A 23,501-nucleotide genomic window follows, 5' to 3' on the forward strand; every position below is an offset into this window, starting at 1 on the left:
ATTTGCAAAGGATCTCAATTTTCTGATCTTGAGATTACCAATGGCCTTTTGATCATTTGATTGCAATTGTTAGTATAAAAAAAGTTAAAAACACATAATAATATGGAGATGCCTCATTGCTCTTATTGGTTCACTCCAAAATGTGCTTATTAAGGTAATTGGATATTGAACACCATTTACACTCGAAATGGAGATGACCAAATTATCTAACACCATAACACTTTAAATGAACACAATTGAAACATGCAAGTCACTTCCTCTTTTGAAGCTTCAAAATTCCAATTTTTTGTATTAAATGCCTCAACAATAGCTCATATTTATTCACACATTGCATGCATGGATGATTATAAGGTAAAGAGTATTGTTCACACTTAAATTATTAATAGATGTTGAAAAATACTGCGCTTTCCATTCAATATTGCAGTCAACTTGATATCATTTAGCAATAAACATTATGTGGTGCATAATTTTTCATCATCAAAAGTGCATTCATTATATCAATTTATTTTATGCATAGACTAATGATTCTTGAATGGTGTTTTGTAGCCATATTGTTTTTGTGTTTGTTGGTAAGCATGTTGGTGTGGCCAGTACCAGAAATGAATGCCATTTTCAATATATCTTTGCACAAGATGCATCAGGCGACGATGGGGAAATGGAGGGCGGCAAAACAATTAGTATTAAGAAACAAATTGCTTCTTGTATCCACAAATTATTGCTGCTTCTCCTTCACGTGCTCTACCAAATCACTGTCATACAGAAATAAGTACAATAATAGTCATGATCATAGATTAGCACCTCAGTCAAAAAGGGGAGAAGTAGAATTGGTATTTGGAAACAAAATGTTTCTTCCACCCCCATACTATAATATTTGTTATTAGCAATTGAAAGAAAATAAATAGGCCCTGACTACCCAAAACCAATGGCTTGGTCATAATAAACCAAGCCATTAAAATACAAAACAGACAGCTCAACATATTCATCGAGCTTTAACATATCAAGAATTTGACTGTAGGATCTCTCAAAAAGCTCTAAATTTAATATATACACAAATTGGATTGAGATCTTTACCCTCAAAGGTCACAAGCAAAATATTAGCTACAGCTGAATATCCTTCCAATACTACTAAAGAAGTCACCAAGAAAATGTGATTCCCTGGTTGGTGCTGATTGTGGAAATTTTCGGGGTAAATGCTTATGAAAGGCCTTTACTGCCCCTGAAACTCCATCTTCATTCTCCATTGCTTTGGATATTTCAATTGCATTCTCCTTCACCTGCTCAACCAAATCAGTACCAATCAGCAATAACTACATTTTAATAATCACGATGACAAATGCAAATCTGAAAAGATGAAAGGCTGATCTTACACCTAAGTTAAATGACTGCCTTCTACTTGAAACATGAGCATTGAGGATGAAAGAAATTAACTTGCCAAGAAATGCTCGGGCAAGAGAGTACAGACAAAATAGTCTCAATCAATTTCTTTGAAGTTTAAACATAGCTTGAATGGGGGAAAAAATGCACAATAGAAAATTGCTAATGAAAACAACAGCTATGAAAGTATTGGAAAACATAAAGATACACATCAGCTGGAACAGTATTATCACTGATACCAATAATTAAATGCCTTGTCCTCAGAGATGTCATTTTGGACTGAAAATATACCTTATCATCAAGCATGAATTTAATTGCAGCAACAAGCTTGGCTAATGAAAACTGATCCACAGGAATAGGTTGAGGGCCGAGGCCTCTAGCACATACTCTCTCCCCCCAAAATGGCTGATCTCCAAAGAAGGGTACAATAGTGGTAGGACACTATAACACAGTTGACAGAAGCAAAATTCAGAATATGTTTCGACTACTAAAATTAAGTCATTGGTGCAGGCTGCACCAGTTCCAATTAAAAAAACAAAAAAGTTTCTATAAAATAACAACTCTATGATTATTAAAACAACCAGTTACACAGATGCACTAGAATATAATCCACCTAAAACCAGACGATAGTTCAGTATTACCGCAGCTTTGAGTCCAGCAGCAGTTGTTCCAGCTCCACCATGATGTACCTATTAAGCCACAAAGAATATAGACTTCAAACCATAAATAAATTAACAAATCTTTAAACAGGCATAAAAATGTGTGCATGGCTTGTTGACAACAAAATAATGGCATGACTGGACAATAGAATTATTAAACATCAAATTAGATGTTTTGAAGCCGAGTCTAACTATTGATCAACATCAATTACTTGGGGTTTAACAGCCAGAAGTCCATCCTACCTACCAGAATGAATAATGCAATTTGAATGCAAGCATGTGATTTTTCATTATTTGGGGGATAAGTAAATTTGTCCACACACGAAAGAAGCTATGGTGAGATACTTACTAAATGGTATCTGTGGGTTTTAATTGTTTTGCACAACTGAACTTGGGTTTGCCCTATCTTAAAATATCCTTATTTATCATAAACAAGGCAACAAAAAGCCATCTTTTGAAGACAACTTTCCAATGAGATGAAATTCAATGTGCATTATGTCATAATTAAATGCATGCATAATCTTGACGTACATTAGGAAGAATATGGTTATATTGAATTATGCTAGATGTTATTCTTTTACCATCTTTTATGATTTTCTATATTTAGATGAAATATGGCATTAAAGTGCCCAATTTTAGTATCATTTGGCTTCATACAAGTGACATTAGATGTTCATAGCTATATGGAATGAACTTTGTTCATGAAGTTTTTCCTTATATATAAGTTGAAGGAAAAATATTGTAGTGCTTATCTCTACACCAAACTAGACCAAGCCTTGCTGAATATCCAAATCTACGAGATTTGAACACTTCTCCAACTTAGTCGTAGACAACTCCTGCACCTGTAAAATATGAAGGAAAAAAGAATTATGCCACAGAGGTTTAGGGATGTGAGCTTAGTAAACCAAGGACAATGTGGTATATAAAAGTTTTTATTCAAAGCAACAGGATTCCAGTTATGCCATGTGGCAACCATACTTGCCGCAAGAACAGTTCAATGTCAAATATTGGAGGGTCAAAGTCCATTGACAACTATATAAGCAGTATTTCAAATGATATTTCAAGCCCCATTCCTTTCATATAGACAAGGGATATAATAAATTCAGTGGCTTGAAAACCCTTAGTTAGGAACTCATCCACCACATTCATGATGAGCAATGTTTTATGTCTATTTCAGACCGAACAAAAGTTAAAAAATGCCAGTCATCTGCATATTTTGATTGTAACAAATATTTCTTGAAAACGTCTGCTTTACAATTGTCCTCTATAGTTTCTCTGAAAAAATCCTAAAATTTCTGAATTTCCAAACTTTGCACACCTGAGATATCTGATTTTTCAGACTTCAGGTAAACATTTATCTAAGTGTCTAACACAATAGATCCATTTATTGTGGGAGAGAGATATCACCTAATTGTTATGCCAAGAGATATGGTATACACAAGAATATCAAGTCACATAATATTCTCCATAGCTCGAAATATCCATATTATGGTATGTCCACTGGTATAAGTCTCACGATGTCTACCATATGAATATTTGATCATGGCATATCCACGAATATATTATTCACCATGATTCTCTTAAAGGCCATTATGATTTACCAAACGATATCAAGAGACTTGATATCCACCATAATGTCTAAGAAATATTAATTATCATGACATGTCCATGGATATCAAGTCACATGATATCCACCATGAATGATGTCACCTCATGATGACATCAAGGGCAATGGCATATCCATGAATATCAAGTCACATGATATCCACCATGAATGATGTCACCTCATAATGACATCAAGCGTAATGGCATGTCCACGAATATCAAGTCACTTCAAAGTCTGAAGCAGAATTATTAAAATTTAATTGGAATTGTTCTGATCTTTTCAGAATCTGCTGAGTTTCCTTCCCATCTAGAAGGGCAAAACTATCTTGGAAGATTATGATATCTAAGAACCAATAAATAAGACTCTGCACATGTGTAACACCAGTACTGGGGTATGTCGCGACGTGTTTCCAAGACACGGGGAAAGTGGACCTCATTTTTGGGATGGCGGGGGCACGGCTAGTTAATGTCGGAAAGGGGAGGACAGGGCAAGGAGGTGTGTTATATAGTAGACATATAGAACTTGGAATGCTAATTATGAAATGATGCTTCAGTAGGATATACCATATTAAAATACTTGAACATATCAAAATTGCAACATGAACTAGAACCATTGAACATTTGACATAGTAACATATTACATACGCAATAGTAACATTCAAAAACCAAAATTCAAATAGAAATTCAAGTACCCATCCTAGCGGCGGCATGGTTGCCGAATGACGGAGGTGGGGGTACTTGGGTACTCAAGTACCTGGTCCGGGGACATCTCGGGCACGGGTACTTTGAGGTTTGGGAGAGGGTGTGAGTCCCCATGTACATTGCTCTACACCCAAATTTCAGACCAAGTAATAGAAGATGATTGCCATCATCTCATGTCAAATCTGCACCGACTATAGTAATGAGACAACCTTGCTCTGAATTTCATTTAGTCCACTTGGCAAAACAATGGTGTCCATAGTCCTGATTTGATTATTTACTAATCCTTTGATAATTGTATTTTGTTGATTGGTAGAGACCACTACAATTATCAATCACAGAATACCCCCTCCTCAACATTGACCACCCTGTTCAGAGTAGTTATAGAACCCTCGCCATTTCTTGTTTTAGGTAAACCTGCAGTATTTTCAATTTTGTGTTGTACTAGCACTGATTTTTGAAATGACGAGTGGTCATGTTTTGGACCTCCTTAGGCATCAGAGATCATCAATGACTATTTCCTTCTTTTTGGGTTTTTGGGTCCCACTTGATCTCTAATTTTTTTAATAGAACCTCAGTACTGAAAGATGCCAACTGAGATCTTTACTGTAAATGCTAGGTTTGATGTGCAAGGAAAGCTTTGACCAGAAAAATGAATGTTTCTGGGTTTTCTCTGTTTTCTGATTTTGTTTGGTTTTGTAGTATTTACTTTTTTGGAATTTTTAAAGAATGGAAATACATAGAAAATTTTAACTAATTTGAAACCAATTCTTATAAACTAGAAAAAACACAAATCTGAAAGCAATTATGAATTTCTTCACTTCCAATCAATGATCAACAATGGACAGTACGAGGCATGCTAATGTCATAAAATTGAATTCTGATGATTCTCTTACACTCCACACCTCTAATTACAGATGGAGATAGAAGATATGTAAACACCAACTTCTGATCTGCTCCTGAATCTCAGTGATCTGTCCAGAGATGTTGATGCAGGCTTGTCAGGAATCCATGCTGGGCTGGAGGCATGGTGTGGCTCTTCTAAAATGCTGATTTGCTGCTTCAGAGAAGAATTCTAACGCTCAACTGACTATGCAATTCTGTTCCAGACCTGTAGCTGACTCCCCATGCAATTTCAGTCATACCCAACACCAAATACTCCCCTATAGATGACGTCAACATCTGCTGGAATGGTAAAGTTGGTTGGAAAGGTGACAGCGCTCAATACAGACCAAAATATGCTCAGAAAACTATTCTCAGCCTCATGCAATATATTCAAAACTCTATTTCTGCCTGGATCATCCAAAACAATGAAACACCACTCCCTAAAATGGATTGCTGGTACCGCCTGTAGATGTACTGCAGTGCTGAAATGTCAAATAGAGCTTAGAAAAAACCTTACTATGTTAGATCTGAAATTTCTGCACCCTTTTCATGCAATAACCAAGGGAATTATATATGGAACTAAGCCAAATTGCTGCAGTCAGCTGGAAAAGCCCATAAAATCTCATTTCTTCAACTTTGGAGGAACGTCCATGCTGACTGGTACAAGAGTTTCTGTTTTTGTGCCCCCAAATTGTTGAAAACCTTGACCAAGGCTCTTGTCAATGCTGTAGATAAGAAATCATAAACCTGTACTGGTTCCCTCCACACTCTGCCGGCCTGCAGGAACCAAATAATACTCTAACCTGTCATTCTTCTCCTGTCGCCTAGAAAGGGGACATTACAAGTACATCCCCTCAATGATTTCTAAAATTGATATAACCAGCACCCAAAAATTCTATTTATCCTGAGATAATTTCCTTGATATCATGTTCCTCTCAAATTGTTTGACCCATGAGCTCTCTTAGAACATTGCAGCTATCTGTTCTACAACTTTTAGATCAGTTCCCAATCAATCATGAGATTTTCACTTTGGTCTTAGGTATGCTCTCATTTGGCTCTTCAAGATTTCTACAAATGTTCTTGTAGGATCCTCAGTAGGTTTAAGTCAAGGAGTTGCTACATGACTGCCTTAGACTACAGAGCCCTCCTTCCCAATATACTATCATGCTGCATCAGAAAATTGGAATTATTCTCCATAACTTTATTGTGGAGATGAGGGCTTGTAAATCTAAGCTAGACGTTTCTGTTTACTACTGCCACCTTTCAAATTGAAGGACCTGTCTTGAGCACATAGATTTGTATTGGGCATTTTATTTTTTGCATTGCACTAAGTTCTAACACATATTATGTGGGATTGGGAAGTCTTGAATGCTATTTTTTTTGTAATGTCAAAAAATATTACATAGATATGGATATAGTTGTCTGCCACTAAAAAATATCTAGAAACAGAATATAAAATCCCATATCGATGATGTTGGAGCTTAAAAAAACTGAAAAAGCGAATAAATTTCTTTTTAATTTAGAATTAAATTTTTCAAATCCTCATAGTACACTGCATATAGTAGATTCATTTACCCCAAGGAGATACAATTCCATGTGTAAAATTGGGTAACACCTAAAGATCAAATGATGTGTCCAGATTTGCAAAGAACATCGACAGATTTCAAATCTAAAGTTGATAAGTCGATTTGTTTTACTGAATAACAATAGTTCAAAAGGAAATTAAATCTAATAACCCAGATTAGAATTTGGAAACATACATATAACTAGTAGAGGCTCATAACCATAAACAATCACAAGGATCCATAAAGCTATTGCATTGGCAATAAATAAGAAACAATAAATTAAAATAGAAGTTTCTCAAATTAATCTGATGAATTATTACGATACAACACACTATAAAATTGGAAAGAATAAGAAGTTTTTTGTATTAATATGAAGAAATGTATTTATATTGCCCCAGTGAAATATTAAAAATGTATCTCTATGTAAATCAGGGTCTAGGCGTTTGACCTATCATTCCCAAAAGGAAATTGGAAAGACATCATTTTTCATATTGAGAAATACTAAAAGAAAAAAAATTAAATTATCGATTTTATCTACAAAATAATTGCCTTCCTTAAGAGAAACATTTGAGTCTGTACATTATGTATGCAAGATAATTCGGTAATCCCCAAACTGGTCAGGTTCATTGCATTCTCTAAGAAGTTATTCACGATTTTCCCTACTGATGGACTAGTGTCATCAAGCAGTAATTTTATCCTTTTCAAGTTTCCTCATCAATCCGTTTTTGCTTGACATTTTGATTTTACCTATAATCAAAATTATATGGCTTTGATTCATGTAATTTTATCTTTGTTATGATTTGTGAAGCCAAGTTGTCTTCTCTTAGCTACTGGGTACCAATTTTAATGAATCCCATAAAAAATAACATATCAAAACTGAATCTCGCTTGAAGTCACTATAGAAGATACTTGGCTTTCAATTGATGCAAGAAAACTCAAGGATATGTGGAATTGCAGGGTTCAGTTGACTTTTGCAAGTACATGTGGGTTTGCTTGTTTATCCCACAAGTCCAAAAAGTTACTAACTGTAGATTCGCAAGATACGCCAATAGTTGTGCATGGGACACTAAATACATTATGCTCACCTCTCATATGTGTGCACACTATAACACAAAGATATAAAGCAATGCATGGACTTTTACTATACGCAAGCACATTGTTTCCAATTTGCAGTATGCACACGTACTTCTGCCTCCTGTGGCCGTCTCTTCTTTTACATGAAAAGTTATTAGTTCCATTCACAAGTCTACATCCAAAACTGTCAACCCCATAAATTGGCCCATTTACAGGGCCATTCACACATAGCTGCAATTTACCATAGCAAATATGCTATGTAACCTATGCAACAAATTTCTGTTATAGATTAAAGCCTGTGTATGTGCAAACTTGCTCATTTGGAGAAGACTATATAGCGTACAAGCTAGAAAATCATACATTCAAATCGTCTACTTTCAATCACTAGTTTGTACTAAAAAGTATTGCTCATCTTAGGGTTTTGATTTGTCTACTTGCTTTCTCATGCATTCAAAATGATCATGCTCATAGTCATGGCAGCTAGGCTTTCAAAGCTCTCTTTTATTATTGTAAAATACCCTTCACTGCAGAAGAAACCTAAATGCATTTTGCAATCTTCTCACCGGGTGTATAGTTTTAACTCTTTAACACACAACCTAAGTGTTCTGTGATAACCCTGTTCAGTTGTGGCTCAAACAATCATCAATTTCCACACTAAACAGTGGTTTTATATTTCATCAAACAATTGGTGAGCAATTCGGCTATCACTGTGCATATGGTTTTTAACTTTCTAGCACAATACTAGGGTATGTAATGAACTACTCACAAATAATAGTTAAATCAAACATTGAAGGCTCTTGCATAAATAAATACCAAACAATTGATTTACCACTTCTACCTTATTTGTTTGCATACACAATTCTGAAAGTGTTCTGTAACCACTAATGCTGAATTGTGAATGCAATAACTAGAACAACGAGCCCACTGTCAACTATGCAATTATTAATTCACTATTGCATTGAAAATTATAACAATAATTTGGAACCTGATTGGCTAATGGCAAATGACAATACAGAGATAATCTGTCCACAAATATATGCCTGTCGTCCCAATTTCTGAAATGCAAGTTGACTGAAATCCATGTGAGCGCAACTGCAGACCTTTCAAACACAGATCACAAACCATTCTCCCTACCGCATATGCAATTCTGATCATCCAAATACGTTGGCATTGTCCTCTAACACCCAGCCACAGTGCTGAATATTTGAAACACAGCCTTCCCAAACAACTGCAATTTCTAGAAATGCAATTGCAGGTCACACAAACAAGCCGCCCAGCCTTAAATGGTGACGTCTAGACCCGGTAAAGGTTGCAGATGTTGATTTAGTTCCCACACAGCCACCAATTATAATGACAGTCTCTATTCCTCAGATCTAACCCCAATTTGCAGCTGTGGATTCAATCTGATAAATGCAAGCAAAGTCCTCCAATAACCTATCTCCTTAGATTCAGTTAGAACAGTAAGAGAAATTAGCAAATGGTTTTACCTTGACAACTATTTGCAAAGCAATCCCAGAATAAAATCTTAGATTTGAATCTACAATACTTCAGCTGTAGATCCAATGGAACAACTTAGAATTTAGACTCTTATACTTCAGGAAGGGCACAAAAATTAGAACTCAAAAAAAGCCACAAAGGCAACAAAAATAAATAAATATTCAAGCGTTCTTTTACCAATGAAATGAGCTCATATTTATAATCGCTTGTTGACAAAAGTTTCTCAAAAGAACTCAACTTCAGAACAGCGAAAATTTCCCAAAAGAACTCAGCTCTTGAAACTTTACTATACAACTCTTTTAGTAACATTTAATACTTGGCTTAGGCATATGATTAATTAAATAAATGACCCCCTTCAATGATGACTCAACCCTCAACTAAAGTTATAAAGTTAAATTATAACTTTATAATAAGCCATTTAATAATTTAATTTGATAATAATTTGGGCACTTAAAATATAATAACTTCCAAAATACTCATCATTTAAATATGCCATCTGAAATAGGAGTTACACCTATTATTTCTCCATGCGATCAAATACACTTTCTGAAAATAGAAAGGGTCCATCTCAATCAACACCCAACTTGCCATGAATAGTAAGTAGACAAATCTAAAGGCCCAAAAAGAAGTCCAATTTGAGCCAAACGAAGACCAACCTGTAGCTTACTTGTGGAGAAGACAAGACCCTCCCAAGCCAAGCCACTACCTCAGAAGACCCTCTATTCACAATACCTAGCCTACAAAGATCACAATAATAGGCTAATCTCTCAAACTCTGATGCTCGCAAAAATGGGGACATTACATGTTTGCTTTGTTCTTTGTCTAATTCTTGCATAAAATTGCCTCCTCTAGCCTCATCTCTACATTAATTTATCCTAAAGACCATGCCCTTGAATTGTAAGCCATCTCACAGTCCCTAGATTTCACCAAAAAGAAGCCTACATGTTCTCAGACCAATAAGCAAAATTTACAAATTGCTAGATTGTTTATGGGGATGGCAACTCCTTTAAATCTTTGATCAAATAAAGCCAACACTCGAAATACTTGAAATAATGAATAGAAATAGCAATGCATACTAGGGCAATATCACAGAAATATTTACTGCTCTTCAGCTCCTACATCATTGCATGTAAACCCTCTCCCTTACAGTTTCTACTTCCAATGTTGCCTTCACATCTTCATTGTCTTCCAATCCTCCACAGTCCTTGGAAGGGGATTCTAAATTGGTAAGCTCCTGTGCAAGTAGCTACGGGCTTACTACACTTTTTTCTAGTTTTTTGGTTTTGGCTAGTCATTTTGTCTACTCCAGCTACTTGCTCATGGCCTTTTAGTAATCCTATTTATAGGTGGTCTATCCATCTTTTCTTGATTACAAGAATAGTTCATACTAGATAGAGTAATAAAAATACATCTTCATTCACTTGAAATTCTTATAATAGTGGACCAAAGATAATTAGCCAATGAGTAGTCTATACAAAGACCTAATAGTTGCCAAAGAGACACGACTGCTCATAAGTAATAATAACTAACTACTTCAAACTGACATGTGAATAATACATAGGTGAAAAACATAAGGCATGTTAAACTAACTATATCATGCCCTCAAAAAAAAATGGTTGGTTCCCATATGAAAATGAAATACAATAAGTAAACATAAGGTGAAGTTTAACAAACTTGTGGTCACACTAAAAAGGAAGTCTTCTACTTGGTGCTTCCTGAACTTTCCACAACTCGTGAATGTTTGATGTGGAAACAGGGGCAAAGATCCATGGAATATTAATTTTTTGACATCACAATATTTGTATTACTTTGAACAACCAATGAAAACTTATGTGTAGCAGCCTTAGATCATCAATAGCTTTGAGTATACTCGAATCATCAGCAAAGCCAACATGTCTAAAACACAGCTTATTGTACAGAGAATGCATTTTTCAGCAGCCATACAATTTAAATATTAGGAAGGACAAATAAAACAAGGATCCCAACTTGACTGCTGTAATAACCCCTCTTATATGAAATGCAATATTAAATCATAATAATAAATACCCCTATTTGAAATAGTGATGTAAATGATTAAAGAATAGAATGATTAGTTGATAATAATTTATGTCTCAATGAAATATCAATTAAATAGTTAAATAAATAATACTAATAAATTTTGAATAGTTAAATAAATCTAAAATTAATCGATAATATGCCTAAGTATTATACTATTACTAAACTACTAAGAACGACATTCTAACAAAACATACTCCTAAAAAGAGCAGCGCCCCTTTTGATGAGTCACGACCCCTAGGTTGAGAGGCATATAAACCTACATCACCAAAGATAAGAATGGGGTATGAAAACCATGAGATAGTGCAGAATCCCATTAAGGAAACAAGGCAGCCCCATTAGACGTGGAAAATTGACAATATAATAGACGGATATTTGGTATCGAAAATCTTTATATTGATTACACAAATACTAACAAGCAAATCCACTACTCACTAGTCGAGAAGGAATTACATGTAAGACCTAAACAAAAAAGAGGGTTAACTAAATCTGCACCAATAACATTGAATTAAGACAAGGAGCTGCATTATTTAAGGGAAGGAAAGATATTAATAAAGACAAGAAAACACCATGTGGATGATTGCCAAAAGGTTTCTTGGAATTATAAGGGCATAAAGTATGTAAGAGCCTCTCCTTTAGGAAAGTCAAGGTACAAATTCATAAAGAAGGTAAGTATGTATATTATTTCAATTTTATGATATTTTATTTTAAGGTAACACTATCCATATCTATTTATTGGAATATCTAATATATTTATAGATATTATAAAATTTATATATGTTATTTCATTTTTATATAAAATAAAGAATTGTATTTCTATATAAATTGGAGACTTGTTTTATTTTATTACATAATATATTATATTATGGAATTTTTAATATATATATATATATATAAAATTATGAAAAATTTCAAATAGAGAGGTATGTTAATGATAACTAATATCTTGTGAGATTAGCATCATACGTTATGGAGTTGAATTAAATACTAATAGTGTCACTATGAGAAGTCAATAATTGTCATCTAATTATCACGATTATGTAATCTCTATAATATTGGTATGCGAGATGAGTGAGATCTCCACTTGACCAATATGCCTAAGACTAGAAGATCTTTGTAATGTTGGTATGTGAAATTGATGCAGTTTCCATCTGACCGACGTGCCTGAGATTGTCATCATCTCTATAATGTTGGTATGTGAGATTGGTAAAATTTCCATTTGACCAACATGCGTGAAATTGTTGTGAAAGAATATTTTGATGATGTCAACATATGCATATGTGATTGGCCTTGGATAGAGGATGTCCCATCCAAGAAGAATCTTAAGGGTTGCGCTTCAGGGAAGATGGTGGAATAACTAAGGGTTAGGAAACCCAATCTGGAGACACCTTTAAGGTTGGGGTTTAAGATGGGTAGAATAGTGCAGTTAGATTTATTATTGTTTAAGTTCTAACATTTATTTTGCAGGTATTACTCGTCCCAAGATAACCCTAATAGTGGGGACATTACAATTGCATATTGGCCTCTAAAAGCAATGCGGTAAGCTGATCACTAAAGTATTTCAGAATGAATCCCCGCATTGAAATAATGTTCAGTTTCCCAAAAGGCTGGAATGCATCTTCCCTAGTCAAGAATTCCTTGTTATTACTTTTCACCAACATCATAGTTTCGGGGAGTGCCAACTGTGAAATGCTATAGAGTCAAGAATTAAAACAGGATAACTACCTACTATTTCAATAGGATTCAAAAATAAGGACAATACAATATTAGCAAATAGAAAACAAAAAAACTTGTTCACATAGAAGAATACAAAACAAGGAAAAAAGGTCATGCAACACAGTGAAAGCAATGTAGACCAACAACAAGTGTTCAAAATGGTTCAATAGACACACATTTAAAAAAAAGTGCAAGTGATGGAGGAGTTGTTGGATTGCACAGATAGCAAAGGGGTTACACATGGTTGTACAATGAGAAAACCCATAGGAGGTTGTAGTATCTTGTTTAATTTTATAAACATCTTAAGCGGATATTTTGTATTTCCAAATGGAAGGGAGGGCCTAAAAGAATTGAAACAACCTATCCTTGCCTAACTACCTGCCCTAAGAACTTGAACTTGCCCCTATCCTAGCCTAACGACAAAACTTGCCCCTCTCGGTTTGTGCCAGCAAGGCAAGTTCTCTTGTGTGACAATCTCAGGCATAAGGCGAACACGACTCCTTGAGGATAAGTATAGATGTCATAGAGTGAGCATATCTCCCCAGTTTTCTAGTTTTTTAATTCACTCTTTATATTTTTGTCTTTTAATTCGTTCTTCATTTTTTCATGTACTTAATAGTATTTTATTAATTTGGTCCCCTATCTAATTTTCATTCTTGGCACTTTATTGAATTTTCCCTGCACTTTATAATATTCTCTCGCTCCAATATTCTGATTAAATTTTTTTTTTTTCTGCACCTGATAAAAATTTTCATTTTTTCTTTCGCCCCATTTCTCTATAATTTTTACCAATGTACTCAAGATCAAAAAATTTATCTACCACCCTATATTTTCAAGGTTTCAGACTAACGTCATCAACCATGATCACCCTTGGGCTGTCTTCAAAATTGACGTTTACCTTCTTCACTCCACTACTTCTACTTTATCATCTTGTCTCTATCAAAATGATGAGTCAGCATATCATCCACCTGTGGTATTCCCTCCTTATGCTCTTTGTACTCCATTGGGAATGTGTTAATCTTGGCACGTTGGTTGCCTTTTGCACTTTTACCAATTTGTAGCATGCTGCATTCATGGTGGAAGACTTCATAGTCATCTATTTACCAATGGAAGTCTATTCAAGGAACTCATCCTCATCTGCAAGAAAATTCTCAAGATCGAGCACCCATTCATCATTAGGTTCCATGCATTTCTTTTCTTGATCCATTCCCAACTCCCTGTCTTCTAACTCTCATTTGGATGATGTCAACTACTTGCTCATTATTGATTCCTCCAGTTGATGATGCACCTTCCTTACTCCCAATTACGAGTGTGTGTTGCTTCCAATGTGTGTCACTTCTTGCACTATTGAAATTCCCAATGGCTTGACTCTGTATTTGTTGACAACTGCCAAATGGAAGGTTGATTGCCAAAACAGTTGGTCATAGTCTCCTAAGGCATTTCAAGTGTCTTCTAGTAGTACATTAACAGAGGCTTGGGAGTTAATGTACTACTAGAAGACGTCCAAGCGTCCTATCCTCAGATTAGTAGATATTGCAAGAGCGTCCTTGGTACTTGGGGATGTTTGGGAGGAAAAAAGGGGATGGCAAGCCGTCCGCGGTATAGAAAGGGGACGTCCAAACGTCCCTCAACCGTACAGGGGGATGGTTGATCGTCCCTAATTTTTGCAAAGCAAAAACAAAAAAAGTAAACAAAAGAACTTGAACATGATGATGAAACTTTATGGCAGCCTTGTAGCCTTTGGGCATAGTTATATTTTTATATTTTTATGATATTGTTCATGCTAAAATTATAATTAAATATTTTTGTTTGCATATTGACAATTGAGTATTGAAATCGGTAATTATTTCCTAGATGGCATTCAAATGGTGTATGTTATAGGTTCTTTAATGTTTAAATGACATGCTTTATGCTTAGTTTCATATGAATGACATGTCTATTTGAAAATTTCAATATATATTTTATAATTTTCCTATATATATATATACACATATAGCCATGCATGTTTGTCGTCCCCATCCTGGTCCCCAAAATCGCCAAAAAAAAATTCCGTCCCAGAAACCTATTCTGCCATCCCTGTCATGAAAGCTTGGGGGGGAACATAGTCAATTTCCTCGCGATACTTACCGTCTACAACATGGGATCAATAGTTTTGCTGCCTTCAATTGGTGGTTTTGTAGCCTTGGTTCACGCTGACTTTGTTTTCACCAACTATGTTGGTGATTGCTACATTCAATTGTGACATAGGTTTTTAAAAAAAAATATTATTATCTTCAATAGTATTATTATCTGCAACATCTCTAGTATAATTTTTTTTCTCCAACTCAGATTGTAGTAAAGTACTTGTGGCTTCGTTGGAGGTTATTCTCTCATTCACCATCGCTTGTTCCACATTGTCTTTAGCTTCTCAAAGTCTTTCCTTCTTCATACATGCATTTGGTTACACTGTTGTCTTTGACTAAAATTTAGTGATCGCAAGAACTTCCTTGTTTGGATCCTAAACATCTAGCATATTACTCCTTTATGTTTCGAGCAGTCAATGTCTTCATGATTACTAGTTCTCTTCACTTGCACAACATTCCCAAATTGTTTTGACTTCTTTGGCATCCTCGAGAAAAGTGATCTCATTACACTTTTGACACTAGATCATTTGTCTTCCTTTGGCATCATATTGCACTCTACTTCTTGAGCCACTATTGTTATTGTTCTACAAGCTATACTTTCCTCTCCTATTGCATAATCGCCAAGCGATGCATTAGAGTTGGTAGGTGGTTTTAGAGGTGTGGTTGGCATGGTTGATTGTCCCCCAAAGTAAAGAGCATTTGTGTGTTTCTCCTCCTTAGATTGAACAGGGCATTCTTAATGGAATATCCTAGTTATTGTTGACATATGTCACAAAACAATTTTTTTAGACAAGTTTTTTTATGTTACCTACTTCACATTTGATGCACCCCATTTCTTTGTTTTCCTTCAAAGTATCCTTCTCGATCGTCAACTCCATCGTACATATCATATCTCATTGTATAGCTTGGACAAATTTGGCTTCACTATCAATGTCCATTGCTTAATTGTGTGCATTGGAATAAGATGGTATTGGTACTACCTTCATTTTCTCATTCTTAGTGTTGTAAATTTCAGTTACAATTTTGTTATCATCTCTGAACAATTTAAACTCTATTTCAAATGCCTTGTTTAAACTCTATTTAACCTCTGGAATCATAGCAGGCTACCATGCCATTGGGGCAGCAAGGGGGCGAGGTAGATTAGTTGCGGGCATGTTACGCGACAATTCCCTTAATATTGTAGGGCTAGAATCGACTTGTCTGAACTTAAGCCTAATATTCTATTATTCGGAGATGCAGCCCTACTATTATAAGGCTTTATCTCAATCAATTGGATCAACGGGTAATGCTATTGGATCTCGCACGGGCCCTACTATTCTATGGGGCCAGATCTGGAACCGGGTAAACTCGGTCAAATGCCTATGTCTTAGCCCCCGCCCATCTATCTATATAGGGCGCTGGGACTTTATCTCAAACCCTTGCCGAACCATAAAATAGGGCTTTCTAGGAGTCAACGGATTCTCATCCAACTTTGTGAACCAATCAATAGCTATTCCTTGCAATGTTGCAAGAAATACTTTTAGCCACTAATCCTTGTCCACCTAACCACTTGCTACCCAAATCATTTTGCATGTCTTTTAATGTCATTACCCAGTTTGTTGACCCTTTCCTTGTAAACTTGGGGATGTTTTGCCTAATAACATGTCGATTCCCTAAGGAAGTCACCATATTTCTTGATCTATACATACCTTGTGTCTTGGATATGGTTGGGTTTTTTTCCGTCAATGTTTTGATGCTTTACTTGCCCTCACAACCATGTACGAGTTATTAGCGTGTCCAACCTCAGCATCTCTTACACTCCAACTATTGTTGGACTCTATGATGTTCCATGTTTCTAAGATTAAATTCAATAAATAATAATATTGTATTTTTGAATAAATAATAAATATAATATTAAAATAATAATTTATAAATTCTAATAAATAAGAATTAAATAATAGAATTTTAAATAAAAAATAAATAATATATCTGATATACACGTCTCTAATAATGAAATATGTATAATCTAAATATATCAAACATAATAATAAATATAGATAAATGACCTAGAAAAGCGACTAAACTAGTCGCACCCCTTAAGAATCCCTACTCTCCTCTTACACAGATATTATGAGGGCCAATGACTAGTAGAGATGGGGACATTACAATGGTAAAGGTAAGCCATTAAAGTTAGAACATTCTAATCAGAGTTGAAATATAGATCGCATACTATCGATGAAGGTAAAGAGTGATTGCATTTAATATAAATCATTGATGCACAAACAATATCATTTATCTACAACGATTAAAGAATTAAATTGACTAATCAAAAGCATTGACCAAAAGTTAGCTAGTTAACTGTAGCTCATTTACTCATTCATTATACCAATTTATTAAATTTTGGACGGTGGGTGTGATTGAAAATGGCAAGATAAGACTTAAGTAAATCCATGATATCTCCAAGAAGAGATGATTAGTAATTAACTGATGTACATGATAAAATGATATTATTTTACTTATATGAGAGGAACAGATGCCCATCATTTTGGGCTCTAACAAATATAGGAACAAAACAAGAAGACACAACATTGTCTACTATTATTGTTCTTCAAAATAGAAGTAATGCTCAACTAAGAGAGCAAAGGAAAGGGAATGTTAGATGTATTTCTTTCACAGATATACTCATCATCAACAACAATGTTTGATCGACTATGATTGTCCATGATTGGAGATAACAAGTGTCTAATCCATAGGATGCAAAATGCATGAGCTATTAGAGTGATGACAAGTCAAACTCGTATATACTATCCTCTACCAAATCATTGATTATATGATCACCATAGAGAATAAATTGTCAAATGGGAGAATAGAGGAGACACCAAGGAGATAAGATTTACATCAAGAATAGTTGTTAGAGAAAATGAGGTATATGACAAAAGCCAACAATTTTCCATGCACATCCAAGTTGAGATCGAATGTGTTTTAAGTTTGCATCTAAAGTCATATGGACTTTAGAGAGCGTGTTTTAGAATATTCGTCCAACAAAGGGGTGGTATCTTGTATTCCTGTTTTAAGATAGAATTTTACTAATAATTAGATAATGAAATGTTGTTAAATAAATAATGATAATAAAGTTATATTAAAACTAATACTAAAATATAAAAATAGGAAATAATAATTATTTAATCGATATTATCAATGAAATTATATTTAGTATGATATTTTAAATAACTAGAAAATAATAAAGTTATAATAAATAAATAATGAAATAAAATTAAATACAAGAGACAGTATCGTAGAAAGTATGTTAACTTTCTAAATAGAATTTAAGAATAAATAATAATATAACATAGAATAATATAGTTTAACTAAATCTAATGACAAGTCAAGAGATATTTAATAAATAGACACAACTCCTTGAAATTAAGATATAAAAGGGAGGAGCGGTTATTTTAGAGAGGAAAAAAGAGAGGAGAAGATAGGAGTTCAAAAAGGAAAAATGGAAGACGAAAGTAATATGAAGAAAATAAGTGACTTACTGAAAATGTATCAATGATAATGAAAGGATGTGAACCTTCAAAAGGGTCATAATTATGAATAGTTAGGACTCGTCAGAAATGTTGTAATTATAAAGTACTGGAACTTTTCAAAAGATCTTAATTATGAAGTGTTGTGACTTTTTGAAAGGATTATAACTATGAAGTGTTGTGACTTTTCAAAGGATCTCTATTATGAAAAGTTGTGAGTCTTAGAAAGAATAAACAAAAAAGTATATTTTATCTTTTCCTTATAAATAGTAAAGGAAGAATTTTAGTAAGTAAATATAGAGTTGAGATAATCTAGTAGGAATAATTCATTGAAGCGTCGATTAAGGATAGAACCAAATGGACCAAGAAAAGAGGAAGGTAAGAAAGATATGTTTATTGATTATATTTATGAACTTATTTATATCATTGAATCATACTTGTGGATAATTTATGCATATACATATGTACATGTAAAGATGGAATTCGAAATAGATAACACATGACTTAATGGTTAATGGTTTAAGATCAAGAGAGTCCCTTATTAGGGAAGAGAGTGATCTTAATATGGTTAATAGCTTAAGATCAAGAGAGTCCCTTTGGGAAGAGGGTGATCTTATATGGTTATAACGCTTGAATATTTTGTAGATGTTAACATATGCATATGTGTCAAGGGCCCTCGATAGAGAATCTCTCTTCTAGGAAGGACCTTTAAGGGAGCACTTTATAAAAGACGAAGTAAATGAGGATCTAAGGATCCTCAAGAGGACTATTGATCCCGATGTGGAGACATCTTTAAGGTTGGGTTAGGATAAAGGGTAGAATACTGAAATATAATTTACTATTGTATAAATTCTAACATTGGTTTTGCAGGTATTATTGTCCTCGCTAGTGGAGAAATTAAGTGGTATATCTACCAATTGCGATGCTAGAGATGCACAAGCATAAATACAATAGTCAAGAAAAGTTCAAAGTAATAAATGCATGCTTATAAGGTTTTTACTCAAGATAAGTAATCATAAAGAGACAACTTGCTAAAAAGGATGCATAAACATTCATTTAATAAAAGTTATTCCTTGGCTAAGAAAATGGTAGTCTAATTGATCAAAGGAATGACACTTTAGTATTGTGTTGTGAATAAATAAATTAAGGATGTTTTAATAAGTGATGTGATTCACCACTAAAGAATGCAATTAAGGAGAGTCTTACCACTTCATGTGGAAATGCACAATTTATAAGAAATATCAATTTGATAGCTATCAAGAGAAGAATCCGGGTACCCCTAAGGGGATACATAATATTTAAAATATTCAATACAAAGAAGAATATAGGAATCAAAGCAAGTGAAGAAGAGGATCAAATAGTTTGGATAGGAAAGAATGGAATGCATTTGACAATAATGGGAAACTAGAATGAAATTCAATTTAATACAACTAAATAACAAAATAAGACATTAAGACAAAGAAGATATAAATATATATTGGCAAGTCTTAAAAGAAACAAACTGTGGAGATAATTGACATTCCATTCACCATGTGTCCAACTAGTTTGAGCATAAGTTTGATAGAAAGAAGACTAGCACAATTGAATTTTGAAGAAATCAGTCCCAAATCACATAGGCCCAGAAAGGAGACACTAGAGACTCTCTTCTTCCTAGGGTCTTCGGCTTAGTGTCTCCAATCCTTGGTTCCCTTGCTATGGATAGTTGTTTAATAGGGTATAAGTTTGTAATGTTTCAAAGACGATCTCATCCCAAGGGCAATCTTTGTCTGAAGGCAACCTTGGCCGAAGGCTATCTTTGTCTAAAGGCAATCTCAGTCCAAAGGGAATTTCGGTCTGAAGGCGAAGGCTATCTCGGTCCGAAGGCAACCTCGATTTGAAGGGGATCTTCGTTCGAAGGCAATCTTGGCCAAAGGGTATCTTGGTCCAAAGGGGATCTTAGTCCGAAGGCAATCCTGGTCTGAAGGGGATCTCAGTTCAAAGGCAATTTTGATCCGAAGGGAATCTTTATCTAAAGGGTATCTTGGTCTGAAGGGGATCTCACTCCGAAGGCACTCTCGGTCCAATGGAGATCTCGATCCAAAGGCGAAGGCTATCTCGGTCCGAAGGCAGCCTCGATCTCTAAGGGGATCTTTGTTTGAAGTGGATCTTGGTCTAAAGGTGAAAGCTATCTCGGTCTGAAGGTGACCTCGATCTGAAGGGGATCTTTGTCTGAAGGCAATCTTGGCCAAAGTGTATCTTGGTTTGAAAGTGATCTAGAAATGACCATAGGTGTAGGTCTAGGAAATGAAGATTGAGATGCCCAAAACAGATGCGCACTATTAATTGGATGGCCAAATATAAGAAAGATATATTTGCTCCTTCATTCAGCCCAATGTGCAGGTCATTAGATATGCTAATACTGACTCTCCTAGCCTTGGAGATATTTATGAGACCTTTGATAGCATGCTTGGGCAGATCAAGCATGTTACTCATGGCACAGACCATACTTTGGACTTTTAAGTGGAGCATCTTAGGCCCATTGTGTTGCGAGGGTGGACCATTATGAACACTCTGCTCCACATGGCAACCTATGTTGTAAATCCTAAATGGTATGCATCGAGACTTGGGAGAGTCATTCTATCTAGAGATGAGGAGGTGAGTCTCAAATATGAAATCTCAAGTTTTCAATTTAAAATTATTAATGTAATCAACATGGGAAATAACGCACTACAAAGATCTTAGTTTTCTGATTTTAAATTAATAATAAATATGTTTTTTATTTGTTCAACTTAGGTGAACGAGGGCTTCAAGGTCCTTGCAAAAGTGTACAATCCTAGTGATGATAGTAAGATTCATCAACAATGGCTTGACTTGGCCAATCTTTGTGGTCCAACTTATGGTAGACCAGAGCCAAAGATGGATAGAGCTACATTAGCTCAAAGGGACCCTATTGGATGGTGGACGTGGCATGGAAAAGATACTCTTGAGTTGAGTACTTTTGCTATTTGTCTTCTTTCACAAGTTGTGAGTTCCTTTGATGTAGAGAAGAACTGATCCACATATAGCTTCATGCAATCAATGAAGAGGAAGAACTTTACCTCTAAATGATTGGAGAAGTTAGTGGATGTTCATAGAGTATTACGGCTATAAGATCAAAAAACTCCTCACTATCATCAGACTCCAGCATTCCATTGTGATGTTAATCCCAATGATGCTTTGAAGTTGAGGAAGATGACACAACTCTAGGGCTAGTTGGGGTTATATTGGATGAGGACCCTCAGCCCACCCCTACGAGTGACTTAATGGTTGGCTTTGATGATGATCTTGATTAAATTTAGATTCCTACAGGACAACCACATATTTGGCATATGTCATTCAAAAATATATTACTGATTTTGATTATTAAGAACATATGATTGTAGAGTTGAACTTCTATGTTATTGTTTAGTATTATAGTAAGACTTCTCTTTATGTCATTTTGATCTCATGCATGAAACTTGAGACCTTTGGGCAATTTTGGTATATGTACGCCATATTTTTACAATGAAATTATGCAAGTGTTTGAATCTTGTTAATTTGCTATGTATTCTATTGAAATGCAAAGGATCGTTGCTAATGTATTTGCACTGCTAAAGATAAGGAATGTTTCAATCACAGAATTGTTATTCTTCTCTAGATCTTGCTTTGTATTTATTGATTTCGATACTTGCAAGAATGAATTCATTTGATATAAATAATCTATGATAGGGTATGTGGGTGAATGGTCATGACCATTCACCCATATATCTTAACATAGCTTAGTTAACAATAACAATCGCTAATGCAGATTGGTTAACATTACACCAATTCATTATTGTGTATAACTCACACATAATACTTGCATGAACGATCATGCCAAATAAGGATCAACATTTTCAGTCAAATCGATAATCATATGAGATAAACAATGGTCGGCATCTACAACCATGCCGATAATCATATGAACATGTGAACTTTTATCAATGAAATATATGAGTGAATCAGTTGTATTCAGAAAACAATATCAAAATAGCATCGAACTTATGTATTGACAATACGTATATATACATATCGATATGTAAGTCATATTGATATGTATATATGCATACAATTCAAATTTGTTATTCATAGTGTTTGTCTGACGGAAGCTAAAAATTTTAACACTCCCTCTTAGCTGGGGAAGACAAAATATATATTTCAATAAGTTCACCTTATTTGGAAGAGTGATATCACCTATCTTGTGACATCAAAAATATAATATGCTTAAGAACATCAAGTCACATGATATTCTTCTTATATGTATATCTAAGTTATGGTATGAGCACTGACATCAAGTCTCATGATGTCTACCATAACACATCATGGCGTCTCAGGATGATTATCTCATAAAGAACATAATGATCTGCAATAGGTATCATGTCTCATGATATCCATCAAAATGCTCAAGAGATACTAAGTATGACATATTGACATATTTAGGTGATTTCAACGCTAGAACAACAAACAACCAAACTCTCAATTTTAAGGAGAGTTACAAAGAAAGCAGAGACCCAGTTTGGCTAGAAGAAGAAGGGACACATATGGGAAAGATCATCGCAAAATAGCACAGGAAAGGTTAATCACTTTGGGGTTGAATTACTAGGCTTATGCTGCCTATATAACATGGTCATATGCAATGGTATGGAAAAGTGGCCTAAATCGGGTGGAATCACATGCAAAAGGCACAATGGGCAAAGTGTTGTAGAT

General features: G+C 34.7%; 1 protein-coding gene across 4 annotated transcripts in view; it reads right to left on the reverse strand.

Annotated features, from left to right (window-relative positions):
- Positions 1-344: 344 nt before the first annotated feature.
- Positions 345-23,501, reverse strand: part of SGT (UDP-Glycosyltransferase superfamily protein) — a 214,467-nt gene continuing 191,310 nt past the window's right edge. For 2 of the 4 annotated variants that reach the window (XM_089820835.1, XM_089820837.1), the window contains 4 exons: positions 2,016-2,063; positions 1,666-1,815; positions 1,072-1,274; positions 345-749 (listed from right to left, as the gene is read on the reverse strand). In XM_089820835.1, coding sequence (XP_089676961.1) covers positions 1,095-1,274; positions 1,666-1,815; positions 2,016-2,063 — 378 coding nt within the window. In that variant the 3' untranslated portion in view covers positions 345-749; positions 1,072-1,094. Of the gene's footprint in view, positions 1,275-1,665; positions 1,816-2,015; positions 2,064-23,501 lie in introns of all 4 variants that reach the window. The other 2 variants (XM_089820833.1, XM_089820836.1) reach the window with 1 other exon arrangement.

The sequence above is a fragment of the Cupressus sempervirens genome, chromosome 3 (genome assembly GCF_028749045.1).
Source record: "Cupressus sempervirens isolate cs-2001-9-10 chromosome 3, ASM2874904v1, whole genome shotgun sequence".
NCBI classification, from domain to species: Eukaryota; Viridiplantae; Streptophyta; class Pinopsida; order Cupressales; family Cupressaceae; genus Cupressus; species Cupressus sempervirens.